General features: G+C 49.1%; 1 protein-coding gene across 1 annotated transcript in view; it reads right to left on the reverse strand.

Annotated features, from left to right (window-relative positions):
• Nucleotides 1-22212, reverse strand: part of RhoGEF3 (Rho guanine nucleotide exchange factor 3) — a 296106-nt gene that overhangs the window by 129162 nt on the left and 144732 nt on the right. The window contains exons 3-5 of the mRNA XM_071681260.1: nt 21445-21566; nt 20090-20259; nt 19563-19761 (exon numbers count right to left, since the gene is read on the reverse strand). Coding sequence (XP_071537361.1) covers nt 19563-19761; nt 20090-20259; nt 21445-21566 — 491 coding nt within the window. The remainder of the gene's footprint in view (nt 1-19562; nt 19762-20089; nt 20260-21444; nt 21567-22212) is intronic.

Below are 22212 nucleotides of genomic sequence, written 5' to 3' on the forward strand. Positions count from 1 at the left end.
CAAGTGTGGACTCCCGGTCTGTGCGGACCAGCCAACTGCAGACACCCGTCTCATAATTAAAATCCTCGCCCGTCTCTCCAGTTTGACTGAAACTCCCTCTCCTCCTACCTAACCGCCTCCCCCTCCTCCTCCTCCTCCTATAACTCAAGTCAGACCACTTCCTAAATGATGTCACTCGTCCCTCTCACTCCTACCCCCACACTCCTACTTGGGATGTCACTCCTTCTTTCAACACCCACTTGAGTGTCACTCCCTCCTGTGACATGCACCTGATGTCGTCTCTACTAACAAACGCTTGACACATGTGCCAAAAGTAGTGACTCGTATATCGCATCAGCTGGCCTCCACCTGCCCGACACCTATATATAGCCTTCCAGCGAGTGTCTCTCCCTCCTTATAGGTCATCATATGACCACACATGACCCCCTTACATAAATACCTTCCCGGCCTCTCCTGTTGCACCTGGTCCCCACCGCCCAAACTTTCTTTCCTCCAATACTTCGCCGAGACTCTGACCCCGTCAACCTTTCTCTGACCTTTACCATCGTTCTCTGACCTTTACCGTCATCCTTTGACCTTACTTACCCTGTTATCTGTCTAACCTTTCCCGATCTTCTCTGACAGTTACTCCTTTACGACCCTGAACCTTATCGTAGGCCTATATCTCCACCCCTTCCCCTGTGTGTGTGTGTGTGTGTGTGTGTGTGTGTGTGTGTGTGTGTGTGCCTTCTCCTGAGGGAGCTATGTGGAATATAACCACACCCCGACACTCTCCACACGTGCCGTATCACGTTGTCATCACCCTCAACGCACACCAACAAAACGCTAAACTGATGTAGACGTTGGAACACAGTCCTCACCCGCCCACAGGACCCACGTAGGATGCCCGAGATGCAGGGACAGGAGCAGGAGGACCCAGGTAGGCAAGAAGCACAGTTATGACCAATCAGAAGGACTCCACCCTTGCTTGCTGAACTGGTCCTCCGCCCCTCGCTAACCCAGCAGGATCTCGGAGGCACGTCTCCCCCTTATAAAACCTTGTCCCCCTCCACTCTAAGAGCCAGTAACTCCACCCGTTCCAGATATCAACACCCCTGCCTCTACGTCATTAGCTAAGCCATACCTACCATGTCATAACCACGGGCGGTACGGAACAACAGCCATAAACAGGCTGTTCAGCAGCCCAGTAGCGCGGTCCAAACACACCCGAAAACCTGTCTGACTGCTCCCGCTACCACCGCCCCCCCGTGTCCCAACCCCTCGTTTCTCTCGACTCCCGACCTTAGGACCACTAAGCATAGCCCGATCTACCTTTCTGCCCGTAACACCCACCAACTCCCCTGTGGTGAGTCACTACAGCAGGAGGCAGGAGCAGGTCGTGAGGACCTGGGGGGAGGGGAGGGGGGGATTTACTGCGCCACCATCGCCAGCCGCCATATGGTACCGAGGTAGACGTTCCAGGGAGACACCCGGACTCTATCCCTAAAACACACCTCCACCGCACTCGACCTCCACGCTAGACTATGCCTCGACGACTCAGAAACGAACTCTACACAACGACGGGATCATTCTGAGCAACGGTACAAGCCAGGAGAACCTTGTGAGCACGGCGGGACGGTCCGTGAGCACGATGGTACGACCCTTGGGTGCGACAGCCCGGCCGCCTTACAAGAGGCTCGTACCGCCATGCTGAGAAGGTTAAAGCCGTTCTCTTCACGTTCGTTCGCATCACGTTCCTATAAGCTGTGCCCCAGAGGCTTTCACAAGCTACATGGCTTCAGCTTTTTATCATCCAGGAGTTTGCACAGAACAACTACATGCACACACAAGCCCCAACACCGGACACTGATTATAAGCTGGACCTGTGTATGTAGGTACAGTCCAAAATTACAACCATCACCAGGTACAGTTCCAGGGGTACCACAACCATCACCAGGTACAGTTCCAAGGGTACCACAATCATCACCAGGTACAGTTCCAGAGGTACCACAACCATCACCAGGTACAGTTCCAAGGGTACCACAATCATCACCAGGTACAGTTCCAGAGGTACCACAACCATCACCAGGTACAGTTCCAGAGGTACCACAACCATCACCAGGTACAGTTCCAGAGGTACCACAACCATCACCAGGTACAGTTCCAGAGGTACCACAACCATCACCAGGTACAGTTCCAGAGGTACCACAACCATCACCAGGTACAGTTCCAAGGGTACCACAATCATCACCAGGTACAGTTCCAGGGGTACCGCGACCATCACCAGGTACAGTTCCAGGGTACCACAACCATCACCAGGTACAGTTCCAGGGGTACCACAACCATCACCAGGTACAGTTCCAGAGGTACCACAACCATCACCAGGTACAGTTCCAGAGGTACCACAACCATTACCAGGTACAGTTCCAGAGGTACCACAACCATCACCAGGTACAGTTCCAGGGGTACCACAACCATCACCAGGTACAGTTCCAGGGGTACCACAACCATCACCAGGTACAGTTCCAGGGGTACCACAACCATCACCAGGTACAGTTCCAGGGGTACCACAACCATCACCTGGTACAGTTCCAGGGGTACCACAACCATCACCAGGTACAGTTCCAGAGGTACCACAACCATCACCAGGTACAGTTCCAGAGGTACCACAACCATCACCAGTTACAGTTCCAGGGGTACCACAACCATCACCAGGTACAGTTCCAGGGGTACCACAACCATCACCAGGTACAGTTCCAGGGGTACCACAACCATCACCAGGTACAGTTCCAGAGGTACCACAACCATCACCAGGTACAGTTCCAGGGGTACCACAACCATCACCAGGTACAGTTCCAGGGGTACCACAACCATCACCAGGTACAGTTCCAGAGGTACCACAACCATCACCTGGTACAGTTCCAGAGGTACCACAACCATCACCAGGTACAGTTCCAGGAGGTACCACAACCATCACCAGGTACAGTTCCAAGGGTACCACAACCATCACCTGGTACAGTTCCAGGGGTACCACAACCATCACCAGGTACAGTTCCAGAGGTACCACAACCATCACCAGGTACAGTTCCAAGGGTACCACAACCATCACCAGGTACAGTTCCAGGAGGTACCACAACCATCACCAGGTACAGTTCCAAGGGTACCACAACCATCACCTGGTACAGTTCCAGGGGTACCACAACCATCACCAGGTACAGTTCCAGGGGTACCACAACCATCACCTGGTACAGTCCCAGGAGGTACCGCGACCATCACCAAGTACAGCCACACTCGCACTGTGTCAGCGGGTCCAGGCTCCACCATCCGCTGGTCCAGTCATGGCAGCTCTCCAGGCAGGTCGCCTAATATGTCGTGCCGCAATGTGCGCACCTGAGACCCGGTCTATTTAGGTATTGGTTGCCGCGTGTTGCCGTGACCGGCATGACATGCGTGCGTGTGTGTGTGTGTGTGTGTGTGTGTGTGTGTGTGGTTGGGGGGGGGGGGGGAATGATAATAAGAGGTCCAACAACCTTAGGAATCTCCATTAAGGCATTTAAGAAGCAGAAGGCAGTCAACAGTAGGAAGAAAAGATACCCAGGAGGGTGGTGGAGGTGGTGAGTAAGGGGGTTCCCATGAGTGGGCATGTGACGCGTTACTGGGAACACGGCGATGAGTGACACCTCCATTGTTAACCAACTCCGTGTCAACCACCGGAGGGGAAAACCTCCAACACTGACGTTGTACACCAACACGTGAACATCTCCAACATTAAGGTACACCAAGGTACACTACAGATGAACATCTCCAACACTAACGTGCACAAGCATCGTAAGAACACTTGTAACTGACGTACACCACCAGGTGTAAACCAACAAAGGTGTGCACATACACTTGAGTAAACCAAGGAGGCGAAAAGTCAGTGCGCGAGTGTTCTGTAGGCGTCTGTTGTTCTATCCTCCGTTATGGCATCAAGACCCCTGGCCAGGTCCAGCCTCTGTACTGTCCCTTCCTCCACCCTTCATCAACTTCCACTCGTTTCCTCAATACCCGATCAGGAATCACTCAACCTAACATCTCCAGAGCAACTTTTTCTTTCCTGTAAATACAACTTTCACGCTTCGTAATAAGACTGGCACCGATGATTCTTTTTTTTTTCTTTATCTTAAAGGACAGTGATCCAGCTTCCTGGTAATAACGGACGGGTATGATCCGAATCCTTCCGGATATACACAGAACCGTGTTGTACCACGGCAACCATCCTATATGGCTGACCCCTCATCTGTCATGTACAAAATCACACTGTAAACGCCTGTGTCTGCACATGATAAGACTGTAAAACGACTGTAAACGCTCATGTCTGTAAATGCCTACGTGTTTAAATTTTATTTTCGTTCATAGGTACGTTTGTAAATATACACCAGTACTGATGTATATTCGATGAACTACCATTCTTAAAGAACACACACACACACACACACACACACACACACACACACACACAGCGATCATGTTCCAAGACAACCCATGAACTATAAATATCCAGAGGGGGTTGGTGGAAGCAGGAGGCATAACACTGTCTTCCGTCAAAGGTCTTGTTGAGGGCGAGCGAGTCTACGTTGGAACAGCGATCAGCTGAGCCAGGCGGTGTGTGTGTGTGTGTGTGTGTGTGTGTGTGTGTGTGTGTGTGTGTGAAACAGCTGACCATAATAAACAACGACGTCAGTCGAGGGCCTTTGAAAGGCGAGTCTCTCACCAGACACTCGAGACCCGACGGACGTTTGGGGTCCACGAACGTCTATGAATGAAGACTTGAACCACGTCTCTATCTCCTCTCTCTCTCTATCTCCTCTCTCTCTCTCTCTCTCTCTCTCTCTCTCTCACTCTCTCTCTCTCTCTCTCTCAGTGACGTAGTTCAGATGTCTTGAGAAAAGTCTAAGCATGACGTCTGAAGATAATAAATAACCTGGCACGAAGCTCACAGACGGTCTACCCATTTTTTTCTTTAATATGTATAGCAGGAGGGTGCGACCCTTGAACACCATGGAACGACCTATAAACAGCATGGCGTGACCTCCGACCTGAACCCTAAGGGTCATGTCAACGGCAGACCATCATACCCAAGTGTTGCCACGCCCTGTTCCACCTCAGAATGTCATACAAACAAGTTATCAACGTAAATGATAGCTGCTGACGATGTCATAACACACCTCACGTCAGCCCAGGTAGTGTCAGGCAGCCCTGACTGCTGCTGACGAGTGTCACAAAACGTCTCACGTCAGCTAACCTTCATGGACTTGTCAGGAGAAAAATTTCCTGGTTTCCGTCCGGGAGGGAGGCAGGATGTTGGACGAATTCATTCTTGCTCTCTCAACAAGGACACGATCATAAACCTTTCCTATATATACTAGACCATAAACTATCATACATTCAACTTTCACTTTGGGGAAATCTAAATGAGCAAGGCTTAATAAACCTTAGTTTTTTCAAAGCTTTTACAACCAAACAATCAAGTACGCCTGCCTTACTGCAGACCGCAGGGTAAATGTAATACTGGAATGTAATTAAAAACGGTAGAGCATAAAAAAGGTAATCACCTGGCTGTACGTGTCAGCATTAATCTCGGGTCTGTTCAGGGACAAGTGCACGGTTCAGAGGCAACACCTGCCACGGGCACACAGTTCTGCCTCCACACCAGTGACCAGAATAACCTCACTTACTTCTGAAGTTTCAAAGTACAATGATCACATTTTCCCTCCCTGTCCGTCTGTCTGTCTCTCCCTCTCTATTTACACAAACGTAAATCGTTTTACATGCACACAAACGAGCGTATCCAACATTCACCCACTATGATTGCTTGCATCGGATACGTGCGGCTGTGCAAGCATCACACGATCGTGTTAACGTCTGATTATAAATGGCAGGATCTGTTATGAATGTTGGGTTGGTGATGGAGAGCAGGAAACACCACACAACCTTGTGACTGTTGGCGACATTTTAATTGTCAAGGTCCCGTTTATGACGTGACCAAGAGCTTGGGTTCCTTAATGATTGGTTTTATTGTATGTGTGTGTGTGTATATATATATATATATGGTTCTACTAAGAGGATCATGGAAGCTTGATGCTATTACCTAACCCAACCAGCCAGAGCTGGCTGGTTAACATAATATCATCGTAGCCATACTCATAACATCATACATCATATTCCTATCAATACTCAAGGGGGTTTCCCTCTCCTCTTGACAATGGAACAGATCAAATGTCAACTCTGCCACCAGAATTCCGCTCACTTTGAGTAGTATCATGCCACTGGCTCTTATACAATCTGTGAATCCAGAGACAATACCTACCACACATTACATCTATCTGACATGCCTGGAAAGTACAATAGCCTGACCAACATCTAGTGGTGCGCTAATTATTATTCTTCCATGTTATATGTACTAGAACCATTGTTGGCTCAGCCTTCATTAACGGTTCAATCACTATCTAACTTGGTATATCATTCATTCCCCGTAGCCACACTCTATATGCAGACATCTCCCTTGCTATATAAACTGTAACGTGACCCATTTATTGAGACCCTGTCTCTGAGCCCTCTATGAACTCGGTATCCTCTTTTGCGTCACCGTCCACGGGAGTCAGACTCATAAACATTGGTCCAGTCATTATACAGTGGATTTACTGTGTTGGTTTATGATGTGCTGAGACTGCTGATGAGAGGTTGTCTCTGCTTTCTCAGTACATGTAATAAATCGTATGCAAGACGATTCGACACTTGGGTATGATGACCTCTGGCCTGAACAACCTTTGGGGTCTTCAACTCGTCTGTTTGGACGATCTTTGCGACGCCGAGTCTTCTGTGCGTCACCTTTTCCTTTGGTTTTTTGTTGTGGCAAAAATCTTTTCGACACCAGGTCAAGACTGACATTAAAATGAATGCTACACCCAGGAGCACCTCTCCTCCTTGGGAAGTGAAAGGCAATGCGTCTCTTAAGTCACTGCACGTTCCTGTGTCACAAAAACCTGCCTCATGCACGCAAACGCTTGCACGTAATTCAAACCGTCAGGTGCCGGCCGACTGACAACTGTAATAATGATTGTTACAGACACGTTCAGTGATGGAGTACTCTCACCCAGGCACATGGTGACCAGCATTAGGCCTCTGTGTGCTTGAGGACATAACACTGTCAACGCCACCACATAACACGGGTCACTGGTACCCCTAGCTTGTCGTTGCGGTCAGACACACACACACACACACACAGATGAGGAGGCGAGAATAATCCACGAGTAATTTCCATCCATTTCCTTCGGCGCTTGCCATTATTATACACATTCCAGCACACCTGCACGTCCGTACGACCACTGCATCGAGAATATCATCTGGACGAGAATGAAAGTCTAATACAGAGTACAATATATGCTTTTCCACTCAGCAGATAACGAACCAGTCTATATGAAGCACTACAAGAGGGCAATACGTAACACAGACCCGCTGGCCTCACTCTGATTGCTACTGAAGCAGGGAATACAAGAGGCAATATATAACACAGTCCAGTTGGCTCTACTCTGATTGCTACTGAAGTAGGGGTCCACCTCCCTCCTGCTGGCTACTTCAGCGAGGTGGGAGGAACCCCAACCCTACCTCAGGATGGATCATAAGCCACGACTGAAGGCGAATTATTATAACATCGCTGAGTGACTGCCCAGATGCATCTCGACCTCTGATTCGTAAGTCAACAGAGAACACTTCAATACATCGTCAAGGTGTGTGTTTCTCAGAACCGCACAGCACACAGAGGAAAATCGAAATTACGTTTTGCCTGTGAAATATTCCTGACGGCGTTATTTCTGTTTAATGCATCGGAAAATGAAGGCAATTATTGGTCCAACGATCGTTTGCGCCAGCTTGGTTCCAGACCCAGCTGTGGGGGCAGTAGACCTCCGCTATAGGGATAACAAAACCATCATAAGGTATACGTGAGGTCCAAGACCCAGCTGTGGGGATAGAAGAACTCCAATACCTTCCTAAAAAATATTAAGAAATGCTTTCACTAATCACACAGCGGAAATTGCCGTGACTTTCTCAAATCAAAATAAGGCAATCATTAACTTTATGAATCCTGTAACCTGCCATGGTACCGCTGTACCCAGGCAGTGTAACGTACATACTGACGGTACAGGTGACTGATGTAACATCATGATAACATCACATCAATCTCAGATGTCCTGACCTCTGTATCCTCGACCAGCAGGGTATAATCATACAGACATACAAGACATATTAAAGGAATATTTCTCATCGCGTTCCTCTAAAAATCTCTATTCGCTCAAATCCAAGTTCTCAGCCTCCGTAAGACTACCCCACTGCAATTCTGCCTCAGGAATTTTAACAAGGTCAAGCTCCTGCAGGGAGGTCATCTCCTGGAGGCAGGAGGGTCGTGGGACGCGACACCGAAAACAATTTCCTGCCAGCCAGGGTGAGGGATCACGAATCCTGGACCCTTCCTGTGGCTCTCCTCTCCTGCAGACACCAGCCCTCACTCCCAGGACCACTGCGGATCCACCGCCTGTCTCTCCGGTGCCACGGGCTTATGTGTGAGCTCCACCTACGACCCACGCTGGGCCACTACCCCATTTGAGGCCACACCTACGACCCATGCTGAATCACTACCCAATTTGTGGATCCCAACTACGACCCACGCTGAACAACTACCCAATTTGTGGCCCTCAACGTCCACGCTGGGACACAAACCCAAGTGTAGCCCCATCCACGACCCATGCACGGCCACCAGCCCAAGTGTGGTCCCCATTCACGATGGGCCCACCAGCCTATGCGTTGCTCTATCCACGACCCATGCTCGGCCAGCAGCCCATGTGTGGCCCCCATAGCTTGGCAAGGGTCGAGGCGAGGGCGGGCGTCGAGCCAATGTCATTAGTATCCCAGGGTGAGCCGAGGTGACGATGCCCCAGCCATACACTACACAGCAGACCAGGTAAGCCCTCCAAACACCTCGGCCGATGCGAGACCCAAGTACTCTGTACACATGCTTCCCTCACACACTCCGGATCAAAGAAGAAGTAACTTCTCCTTTGTCAAGTGTTTATGGGGGAAAAAACTTTCGATTCCAAGTGATTAAGTACTATAGCAACATGAGTACTTGTTATAATGTAATTGTTTCTCATGAGTACATTCAATGATGATGGTGTCATCTCCACTTCGTGAGACTATGATGTCATGATGAACGCCAGTCTCCGTGATCAACACCTCTCGGGTAACTTAAGTTACACGAGGGTGTTTATGTAAGCCGCCAATGAGGGCGTGTCGACCACTACCTGAGACCAAGGCTCGTCGGCGGGAGGGCCAAAGACAGGACGCAGGGCCTCCGCTCACAATTTAGAAGGTTAACCTCATCATGCGGTAGACGTCAGAGGGTAGGGGCTCTGCTGGCCTGTGGGAGGAAGGCGTAACCTACCCAGCCTGCGGCGCCTGGCCTCGAACCCGGGCATCTCGGGTACAAAAATCCACCTCGTCCACCAAGAACCACAATTCATCTTAAGAAACAAACACCGTGTAAGGTACGCAATAAACCCCACTGACAGAACCTTTAAAACAAGATTTAAACATATTTAGGAATCTTTATAGCTACAGAGACTAGTTTCGTTTCGTATCTACAAAAATCAACTTAAAAGATAAATTCCCACAGTTGAAAGATTCCCAAAACTCGAGGAGTAATATATAGCCTGGCTTTACGATAAGCAGGTGTTATCTGCCGGTAATAAGGTCAGTCAGGTCAGATGGAGAGGCATGATGCGGTCATGCACGAGAGGTGGCGTCGCCACCTCGGTGTTTACAGAGCCAACCTGTGACCAGCAACATGATCTCCGACGCCGGGCTAATCATCACGCCATTAACCCCCTCCTCCTCCTCCGCATGGCTCAGATAACCCTGTAATAAGTGTAAACAAGCGCAGACTCCACTCTTGAGCTGGGCCCATGTAAACCGCAAATCCTGGGAGAGTGTAAATGACGGCGCGGGGTTAGCAGCGTGGGGCCGACGCTAGGCAACAACCGCACATCGGAATGATAATTATTTGTTTTTTGTTTACATTCTGAGGGTCGCATGGTGCCAGGCGGGACGTGAGGCAGGGAGCAGCTGGCGCGCCCCCACGCCCGCCCGCAGGGAGAGCTAGACTGTCGCAGGGACTGAGCCAGTACAAGGGAGACAGGAAAAGAGGGAGAGTGAGGTAGGGAAAAGGGAGAATGAGGAATACCAGATGAGGAGAAGAGGGAGGGAACTGCTGGTGGGTGAGGCTGTCAAGGTGGCTGGTGCTCAGGGTGGCATGTGATGCTCTTGTGAGTGATGGACATGGTGGTGGTGGTCAGTGTGGCATGGTGGTGGTAATGGTAGTCACTGGTGTCGTGGTAGTGATAATGGTGGCCCGGAGCACTGGTCACGGTGGTAAACAAACGCAAGATGAACGGGATCAAGACATGTAGCTAAGTTCGCGGGGCTGTAAAGACATGACTGGTGAGGTGGCAAGAGGTGCCTCCCCGCGCTTCAGGAGGGGGAAAGGGAAGGCGGAAGGAAAGAGCACAACAGAAATACCCAGGAACTGTCAGTCCGGGGGAGGTAAACACTCCACCAACCCCCTCACCCATCTATACACCCCTACTGAGCAGGAACATATGGCATTAACCAACTACAAAAACACACAAACACACAAAAATGATTCCGAGATAAACACAGGAATTCGACCATACATAGCTTTGAAGATAGTGAGGCAGATCCTCTGAGCCCGCGTGTACGGCCCTAAACACTGGGTCCGCCCTTCCAATTCCATCCTCCACATGAAAAGCAAATTACAGGCGAGTGTAGAGTGTGTGTACTGGCGTTAGCAACGCCCCGGGGCAGGGGATCCACGGACATATCTATGTCCTACAATGAGACAGATCAAGAACTTTCCAAATCAGAAAATAAATGGTTACGCCCCGTCTACACCGCTTCGTCTCGGGTAGGAAGCACCATCCCTGATGACTGATACTCTTCAACAACGACACATGTGACATGGGCGACGGTACAGCCTTTAGGGGGTACTACAGTGTTGCTACTCTACCTAGGGGTAGGGTTGTGTTACTAATCCACCTAGGGGTACTGTAGTGTTACTACCCCACGCAAGGGGTACTGTAGTGTATCTACTCCACGTAAGGGGTACTGTAGTGTATCTACCCCCGCCTTAAGTAGTATTACTTCAGCTGTCGTCGTCTGAAACCATCAGTTTCCACTTTCTCCGCTAAAATGACGTCTGAGGAAAAAAAAAAAGTCCTTCCTGTAATTACTCTTGTTACTTACTTATATAAGTGGCAGCAGGTGGTGTGGAGGCGAGTGGTGAAGCCGTGTAACTGACGTGACAGATTAATTGCCCTCCCACACCAGGAATAGATCGTAACCGGAGTGACCCACACTCTATATACCTCCCTCCACCTCCCCTAAGATTTCATGGTTGTGGCGAATATCAAACCAAGGTTCCCTCTTCGTGCTCGACCTTCTACGAGCGAAAAAGCTACAGTGGATCATTCTACAGTGGCTGAGGAGTAGCGTGACGACTCTGATTTACTGGCTGCACACCATCTGCCGTGCAAGTCTTCCTTGGCCCAGTTCCGACGTCAGACTGGGGGAACTGGTTGCCCGGTTCAATCACTACGTAATGGCAATTGGGTCGTTTCAGCACCAGGTAGTGTGGAACTAGTCTACCAGTTCCGACACCAGGTACTGGCCGGCTGGTCGACTAGTTCCAAAGCCACGTACTGTTGGACAACCTGCGAAGGCGTCCCTGACGTGTTATATTCCATAATCCAGTCGTTACACACCCAAACATCACCTCCTCCTTACAGCTAAACCAATGGAACCTAAACATCGATGTACAACATTTCTAAACATTTCAACATCAATGTAAACATAGTGAAAGCAACATCTTAAGCAACCCTAATACCCGGTAACCACGCACCGACATTCTTGAGCAATTCAATTTGCTATTACATCCCCCCCAATCCAACGACAGATGCTTTTCAGCCGCCGACGTGTTGCACCGAACACAAGCAAACACCACTTGTGTTGCCCGCGGGGACGGAGCATGGCTGGCCCCTGCAACAACACTGACCCCCCTCCTGCCTGCCCACACGCCTTGCAACACAACCAAACACTTTTGCAAGCGCCACGCCACGCCTCACGTGATAAACATAATGTCATAAAACACTGGCACATGTGAGAGAGAGAGAGAGAGAGAGAGAGAGAGAGAGAGAGAGAGAGAGAGAGAGAGAGAGAGAGAGAGAGAGACTGTGTATACTGAAATTAATTTCCTCACCAACAGATACCAGATGTGACATTGCAATTAAAATCATGCAAGAGAGAGAGAGAGAGAAAACATCCGTATTTGTAACACTTCGAGACACAGCACACTGGAATCCTTCCGCATTTCCGGCACCACATGGCATACATGAGACGACGCAACATGGCATACATGATACGATGCGAAAATGCCGTATTTGTAACACTGAACGAAACGGTCACATGAGAAAATGCCGTATTTGCAATACTGTGAAAACAACAAAACACATACATGTAACAACTGTGACTGAAATGACATACGTCAAAAATAATCGAATCCAAACGCAAAACGGTCGTGCTTGTAATAAGCTAAGGGAATTCACGGGGAAAACGTGCGCATTTGCAATACAGCGGGAATAAAAATCACTCGTGCAAAAGAAAAATAATTCTTATCTTTACCAGTTGAGATAACAGAGCAGAGGATCCTGTTGACTTTACCCGAGCACAAACACTGACTGAAACACAGTCAAACTGTTACTTGGTGTTCCCCAGCCTCTGTCTGCTGCATCTGTAGCGTCAGGCACCACACCCAAGCCTCTATCTGCTGCGTCTGCTGGAGTACACCAGCCTCAAACACACAGACACACACGCAAACGTCAGTCTGCTGGTGCACAGACCTCTGAACTCTCTCCATGATTCACCAAGACTAGACTCAACTTAGTAAACATTTAGGTTTACTCTGCAGTGAAGTATCCAGCCACGCATTGGTGGTCAAGGCAAAGCAGGGATTAGCTATATAAAAATCACTTATTATACAGACAGCAAGGCCAGACTGACAGACACAGTCTTACGCAACATCTATCTATCTATCTAGACACACAGTCTTATATAACATCTATGTATCTACACAAAGTCTTATAAAACATATATCCCTTTACACTCTGCCGTCCACTTGTATTTCCCATGACTACGGGACCCCAGTACACCCAATCAACATGATGGAGGAGGAGGAGCACAAAGTCTATATACCAGAGTACCTTACGTAATGATTCCGTGGCGATGCATTCGCTCCCTGTCATACATAATCTGTAGGAAACCCTGAGGAGGATGGATTCCCTCTCTCTGGGAACTCTTTACAGAAGCTTAAACACTTAACAAACCGGACACAAACCACTTCAACACTGTCACATATGACGCACAACGGGCTGCTTATGAGCCAACCAATATATAATACCTAGTATCAATTAGGAGAATAAATGGCCACGGGAGGTATTAGCCCACACATTAGCCTGGCAATTATAGCTCCGTGCAGTAATGCCAGCCCGACGGCCCCTGAAGCACATTATTGAACTTCGGGAAATTTACGTTCGACAAATCACCAAGTGAATGACTGAGACCAAGTTGACTTAATCTCGTAATTACTCAGTGTGGTGTTACTGGATCCAGACGGATCACACCATGATCGACCTTAGGACAAAGGCAGGGGCTGTCACTCACCGCGTCAGCCCGAGACCCTCCTGGCCTTGACGATAACACACACACACACACACACACACAACACACACTCACACACACAAGTATTAAAATCGATAACTGGGCTGAAATCTAACCCCAAGATCCAGGTCAGCATGTTAACTCGTCCACAGCCTCGTGTGCATAGAAGCAACATTCTCCGTGGACGACCCTTGGCCACGACGACACGACTCCGGCACGACGGTACGACCCTTGGGCACGACGACACGACTCCGGCACGACGGTACGACCCTTGGCCACGAAGACACGACTCTTCAGCACGACCCTTGGCTGCGATGGCCTGTGACCCCTAAAGGGCTAGGACGAAGGCCACGCAACCATGCCCAAGGGTAGGTACCGTCGTGCTTAAAGGTCGTATTACCGAGCTGAAAGGTCGTAGCGTCGCCCTTACTGGGCACCATACACAAAACTGTACACAGCGACTCCCTCACTAACCACGCAGAACCCGGCTCCTGCGCGACCCGCATGACCACAATAGAAAGCCACAGATAATTGTGAACTGAACACGTGACGAAAGGGAAACGTTTGTTATTATGTCTGTGGCTCAGGTATCAGTGTGACCGTAATCGCGTGGAATAATAATAATAATAATAATAATAATAATAATAATAATAATAATAATAATCATAACAATAACATAAATAAATAAATAAATAAATGACTGGAGTACTGAAACCATTGTAGCGCAAAAACTAAATCAAGAATAAAACCGCGCACACAATACAAACAATGAAGTTGCAATGTGTGATTACTGTCATACCTGTCTTACAAGGAGGGAGGGAGAGAGAGAGAGAGAGAGAGAGAGAGAGAGAGAGAGAGAGAGAGAGAGAGAGAGAGAGAGAGAGAGAGAGAGAGAGTGTTTTATTTACTCTCGTGTTGTCCCGTCTCTTACCCTTGTCTAAATGTACCATGTCTCTCCTCTCATGTGTACACATACACTCCAGCCTAAGCCAGGTGTGTAATATGTGCATGTTTTACAGTACGTATACGAGAACCACATCCATCAAATTCATGAACCACAGCAAAATGCTCGTACCGTTGTGGCCACGGGGCTCGACACGACACACAGTCGAAACAAACTGATTTGTCTTTAAAGATGTGAAGAAAACACGCAATGAACACATGAGTAACGTGGAGGGTATAGCAGGAGAGAGGAAGACCAACATACCAGTGGACGTGTGCTGCAATAAAAGACAAAACATCAAAATACGACGCCATTACGTAAAAAGCAGACTTACTTGGTGTGTCAGATCATCCGTTATTATATCCAATTAATGTTTAGTTATTTTCATTCTTTATGTTAGCTGAGACGGCACGGGCAGCAGAGGCCCTAATCAAGGCCACCCTATTAACGCTATATATATACCCTAGCCTGAGCCAGGTAACCATTTTATCGACGAACCCCTAAAGATGGATGAACAGTTGGGTTGACTGTGGACCGGCTGGCGCAACCAGGATTCGAACCTATGCGCTCGACCCTGGGCGGCCCGTGAATGTGCCACGGTCGGGAACGCTAACCATTCCACCACTAAAATAGGGGGACGTGGCTGTAAACATATTTACCTGCGTGAGTAGGCTGTGACAGCAGTAAATGAACGGTAAGTATGAGTGGCGAGAGGTTAGGTCGGCGGGCAGGTCAAGCCGGGTCACCCGCCACACACTAGAACTGACAGGTTATTTCACAGGTAGGCAGGGTTGCTGACGAGGTGAGGCGGCCGCTGACGAGTGTGTGGCACACCAGCAAGTGCGTGGTGTGCGTGCGTGCGTGTGTGTGTGTGTGTGTGTGTGGACCACATCAAGTGCGTGATGAACGTCTAGGTTGGTTAAAGTGTTCAGCGAGTGTGTGGGTGGAGCAACAGGTGCGTGGTGAGTGTGCAATCCAAGGAACTCCCACGTGATGAGTGTTTGGCTCGGCTGAGTACGTAGCGACCAGTAGTACATCGCGAGGGCCTCGAGGTGCAACAGGTTCAATGAGCGAGCAACAAGTGATTGTGTGTATGTGGTCCAGCAACAAGTGTCTGATGAGTACGAGATCCAGCAACAAGCGCATGATGAGTGCCTGGTGTAGCAACAGGTGCATGATGAATGTAGCCACAAGTGCGTGGTAAGCCTGCCATCCAGCAACAGGTGCGTTGTGAGTGTATGGTAAGTGTGTAGTGCTACAACAAGTGCGTGATGAGTGCGTCAACCAGCAACAAGTGCGTGATGAGTGCGTCCGCATAGCCCAACAACAAGCGTGTGAGGAACAAGAGTGGAGGTATGGCGGCGTCCGCAGGGGAGCGGAGGCCCCGGCTGGGGCGCCGCGCCGGGGGTGTGGGAGGCGTGCCTCAGGGTGGTAGGGAGGCCCAGTCTGCCGTAACCTCCTCCACCGCCACCGTCCATCACTCACGTCCACTTTAAGAACCTCCACGCCAAGCCCCGGGAACCTGGGGTCAGCTCCAGCCACGTTCCTACGCGGAACAAGGGCCCGCTTTACAACCGTAGACCACGTCTTTAAGTAGTTCAGAGGCTGACTATCCCATGTCACGACAATGATGACATTACAGCTCGTCTCTAGTTGTAACCTGACGACCCATTAATCTCTGTGGTGCGTCAATAACCCAGCTTCGTGCTCAAGGGCTGTTACCGTCGTGTTCAAGGGCTGTTACCGTCGTGCTCACGAGCTGCACCGTCGTGCTCACGGGCTGTACCGTCGTGCTCACGGGCTGTACCGTCGTGCTCCAAGGGGATTGTTCCTAAATGTCAAACGGTGAGAGAGATCTGCCGGCCCGCTAACTCCACACTAACATGAACTCTTAAAAGTCAGAGTCACGCTGAACTTGACGTCCAACATGGGGGGAGAGGAGGAGGAGGGGGTCTCAACCCCCCCACACGTGAGGGCTGTGCCTGGCAACAACAGCGTAGGTCCTGTGTGTTGGGGGGGAGGGGGGGTCGTTAACCTCAATCCCCACGACCTGGCCCACTTGACTCTGGCACCCAACACCACACCAACCAACCACCACCGTCCCTGCTCGCTGTGGCCTCCGCCGGCCACACACCTACACTGATGTGACCAGTTCTCTGCGAATATCCCCTGGGCAAGGGTGATCCCCTCCACAATGGTCGTGACGTATAATCACACTCACGAACCATATGGTATGCGGACTGTGGGTAACAGGGACCTGTCCCCTCCACCTTGTGCTAATCAAATCTACAAACACCACGACGTCCCATGAGTCTGTGCTTTCTGCCTCCGGGAATCAATACGACCATATCCACCACACGCCTCTCGCGGACCTCCCGCGGACCACACGCCTCTCGGGAGTGTACGTCACGCTCTCTGCAACCCTTCTAGGGGCCTTGGACACTCATCCTTCACTTACAACACCCATGCATAACTTACAAACGTTTACGTCTACTTTAATTCCCCTTAAGTTTCCTCAACGCTTGCCTCCTACTACCGCACCTGACAACATGGGAAGTCATATCAATTTAAAACATTAAGACAGAACCTTACTGGTAAAGGTCAGGTGTATTTACCAAGTGGGGGACTTTTCAAGGTGTTTTACGTACAGCTGTCGAAGTCATCAAACTATTTCTTATCACTGAAGGAAAACGTTCTTAAAAATACAGAAATCAAATCAGACGTGCATTCTTTATTTGCAATTTCCGACATTTCTGAAATATTTTCGCAGTATTTTAACTTGTATACATACACACCTTTCGCAACATTAAATTTCGCGATAAAAATCTCAAAATTTCATTGAAAAAATAAGATGTTCTATGCTCTTGACGGAAATCCAAATCGCATTATTTACGCTGTAAATTTTTAGAACAAACAAAATCTTAAAAATATGTATTTCAAAATTTACTCTTTCTTTCGATATGAACACAAGACACACAAACTTGGACATGATATGAGTGTATTGTACCTCACTTTTTTCATACTGTAATCCAGACTTACAGATAACCAGAGGAAAAATAAAAATTTAAGATAAAAGGTATTCAACGCCAGACAAAGAAATCTGGAAGACTACGTGAATTAGGAAACGAGATGCAACCCAGGGTGGTACAGGGTGAACAATAAGGTTGGCAGTGTAAGAACAAGGGAACTGTGGACTGTGGTTGGTGGTGGTGGTGATGATGGCCGACATAACTTGGCCTGTGACAATTTGGGGAGTCGTGGGGGGTACATGTGATTCAGAGAATGCGAGCGGGTGGGGGGTACAGGTTCCTGCAGGATAGAACCCCCGCACGAAGAGCTGGTTTACCCCTTCAACCACAGAGGCGGTACCACCCTGGAACACGTCGCCACGTCCCTCGGATATAACGCCCTGGTGTTTGACACCCACCCCTTCACGGTCAGGTCAGAGACTAGGCTGCCATCCTACCTCAAGGTCGTAGCGCCGTGATCAGGGAGGTAATGATGCCACACGACACAATAAACACCGCTCTCCTGCAGGCAGACGGGGCCCTTCCTCCTACCCCTGTGGCCGCACCCTGCCTTCCAACGCCCCCTGGCGCGGCCGGGCGAATTATGTCCTGGAAAAACTGGACGCTCGTAGGCGGCCGCCCAAACACTTGAGTCAACTGAAGGAGCGGGCAAGTATGTCCTTGGCGGTGTAAACAGGGTGGCCGCAAACCCAAGGGCGTAACCAGCATCTCAGATACAAGGGAACAAAGTATTCGAAAATTGGGGACAGTAGGGGGTCTGGGCCCATTCCGCTTACGCCCTTCTCACACTTGCTGCTTCTAAATCAAACGAGTTTCTCCATTCTTATAAAAAATGAAATATTTTACCGAACAAGACGAGAATTCATGACAACCCACGACCATTGCTTAGAATTACATACAACTAATCCAACATAAGACCACAGCCTTCCAGCACCGACCCTCAACTTCAGCATTACGTAGTCACCACGGTGAACCTCGGAAAGCAAAATCCCGAATCTTTCTCAGTGGTCGACCCATGCTGGCTGTGTGAGATGGTCAAACCCACTGCCTACCAAATTTTCCTAGTGGCGTACCACTGGCCAGTCTTCCCTCCAGTGTGTGTGTGTGTACCTGCAAACCTCCTCACATCCAAAACCTCACCAGTGTAAAATATTCTGAACTTTAAGATTTTAATAACTCTCTCGACCGACCCCACGTCCACGCACCATCTGGACACCACTCGCGGGGCTCGAAACACCGGCTGGTGGGGGGACCACTGGTCTAACCAACAGTCGGAGGAAGTCTTAGCGCGTGGAGGTGGTGGTGGTGGTGGTGGTGGTGGTGGTGGAGGTGGTGGTGGTGGGTGGTGGAGGTGGTGCAGGAGGCAAGGAAGCGGCTGGCCTTCGGTGGACATTATGTGCCTCCCGACGCGGACAAGGCATGAAGTTATCCTTGCCTGTGTACAGGTTCGTTCTCTCCCGGGACGGGACCCAGACCATGTGTTTATACACAGGTCTACCACGAAACCCACACTGACTTCAACTCACAGTAAGGTCAAAGGGCGAGAACCGATCGAATCACCGTCGCCACGGCGAAAGAAGCGCCTCTCGCCATACACAGACACAGGGAAATCAAAGCAGAAACATGTTCCAGAATACCATAGATGATGATGATCATGAAATGAGGCGGAATGACTCGGTGTTGGGGCCACTCTGGTACAATGGGAGCCATTCTGGTACCGAACATTCATGCATGACTACCGCTATGTTCTCGAGGACCGACCCAACCCATGAACATAATATACTCACAAAAAACTGGTTTTGTTATCGTCGTCTCTCGTGATGGAGCCCCGTCTCCTGGGTAGAGTCTGGGACTCGACCAGGGTCAGCTCTGAGTGCGTGTGGTCGATGGGGGCCGAGTGGGAGCCAGAACTGGGCGACTCGCTCCTGCTGCCCTTCTTGGCCAGGCGCAGCGACAACGACTTCTTAAACTTCTGGAACATGCCCTCTGTAACCACCACGGGAGTGAACAACCGTGTTGTAACCAATTAATAAAATCAAACAAGCTCTTCCTAAATCTAGATTAGAGAAATATCATTTCAAATTGCTAAAAAAAAAAAAAAACTCGCTATAACTCTAACATACAAGTAAAATTTAGGATATAATCATTAATGTATACTGTAACATTTTAAATATCATTTCCTTCCTGCATTAAGCAACGAATATCTTCCTTAATCATCCATTTTCTCACTTAGGACTAACCGACCATATTCTCCTAAAGTGAAATATTATTATGAATAAAAGTACATAAAAAACACATATGTATGAACACACACCTGTGGAGGACTGCATGTTGGAGGGCATGTAGGGGAGGGACCTGGGCCCCTCCCCCTCAGGCACCACCTCCCCAGGGACCCCACCATCCTCCACTGACGTCATTGCCAGTCTGCATACTGATTGGCTGAGCTTGGCGGCCTCACGTTCACTATACACATGCGACCATGGCCTAGAAACGAATACAAATGTTTATCATCAATCTCTTTTTCAAGAAGATAACCCATACCCCATTTTCCATTTCAATAAAAAGTACTGATGCATCACTACAATGTCAAACAACATAAATAAACAGCATGAGAGTCGTTCATCTTAACTCATACATATATCAGATCCGTTGTTCGAGCCTCCTGTCACAAGATGGGCCACATCTACCCTTGCATGACCCCTACACCCCGGGCAAACACGGCCCCACCACAGTATGTGCTCACGGCACAACTCACTTCCTTGGTTCGCCGGTTGGGCGGCTGGTGGCGCTATATAGAAGCCTGTGAACTACCCGGGTCTGACAGTGCGGCCGTCGACGTCAAGGTACGTCCACGGACCGAAAGAAAAATTTTGACCACACCCGCTATGTATGTGGCACTCGCCCTTCCTGGACATTTCAGCGACAGGATCTCGTACGGACGCAAATGCTCCGCAAGCGATGCCTTAATATATGGATCATGGAACTTCCCTACGTAATACTGCTACCACTAATTATAATAACAATAATAATATACACCTTACTCCTAACTGTCAGGAGAACACTTAGAGCAGTGTCATCAAGGGATGGTGACTCATTGTGACAAATGAGGTTTTATACATACGTCACAATTCACTTTGACGGTGTCTTCATACACAGTCTATGGTCACCAGTATAAGAAATTCTTTCAAAGAATCAGACATGAATTTTTCGCATAAATGATGAAAATATTCTAACATCAAAATGTTTACCGAGAACCCGTACCACCTACGATAGTTAGTCTTCAAAGTACAGAAATATCTCGTTTTCTACGGAAGACTTTCTGTTCAACACAGAAAACGAATTACTAACGAGAAGGGATACTAGTGAAACTTACAATGGTCTACCTAAGCTTAGTAACGTCTGCAACACATGAAACTGCCACACACACACACACACACGTCCACATACATCACGTACTTTGTTTTCACTGTATTCTTCGATATCACAGGGATTACAGGTACGTCATGAAGAAGTCAAACTTTTTTTCAACGCCGAAATTCAGGGGTAGAAAAATATATATGTATGTACCGCTCATTCACTCATGCAATGTCCATTTCTTGTACAGGGGCTGCACATTCATCTTCCATTTCCACAGACCATTTTCTTTTGACTCAGTTCACGTTGGCTTACCTCCTGATGTCCCACTCGGAGTGGCTGAGCGACGCCCTCCTGAAGACGGGAGAACTAGACGCCTTCTCTCTCCTGGTGGTGCGGGAGACCCCGGCGCGCCCTCTCCACCACACCCCTCCATCCTGCCAGAGAGAGAAAACAAGAAAGTGGTTAAATCAGGTCTCCGTCATGGTGCATACTTGGACCTACTTAATCATTAAGCTGGCTGACGAGGGAGCACCTCCCACACACGTCGGAATACCTCGTACCATCAAGTGGTGTACGTGTAGGCTGAGTCCTTCCAGGTCATTGTTGGCATTATAAACAGTTGATTCCTTCCCCCTTCACTGTCTGTTTACTACCCAGATCTACTACAACCTAGCCTGAACCACTTCACCGGCAGCCTCTTGGAGCCACCAGCCTCCATTACCCCCCAGCCTGTGCCTTGCCACATGTATACACAACTTCGTTCATACCTGGACGATAAATGTACTTACGTAACGCAAAGACAACAACAAAATCAAAGCGTTTGGATGATACTTATACAACGGGATGATTTCATTTCATTCTGTTAAGCTACACAATCTGAGGAGTCGACTGAGAAAAATAAGTGTATCGTCTAACGTGTGAAGCCTTGAACACCAGAAGAGCCAGCCAGCTATGAAGGTCTGCTGTGTAATGAAGCAACAGCTGAAATGAGGGACAATCAGGCGACGGCCGCGGGGAGAAGATTTAGGAAGCGAAGTTGTGGGGGACACACACGAGAGGAGAGCACGCAGGAGGAACCGA

The sequence above is a fragment of the Panulirus ornatus genome, chromosome 32, assembly GCF_036320965.1.
Source record: "Panulirus ornatus isolate Po-2019 chromosome 32, ASM3632096v1, whole genome shotgun sequence".
NCBI classification, from domain to species: domain Eukaryota; kingdom Metazoa; phylum Arthropoda; class Malacostraca; order Decapoda; family Palinuridae; genus Panulirus; species Panulirus ornatus.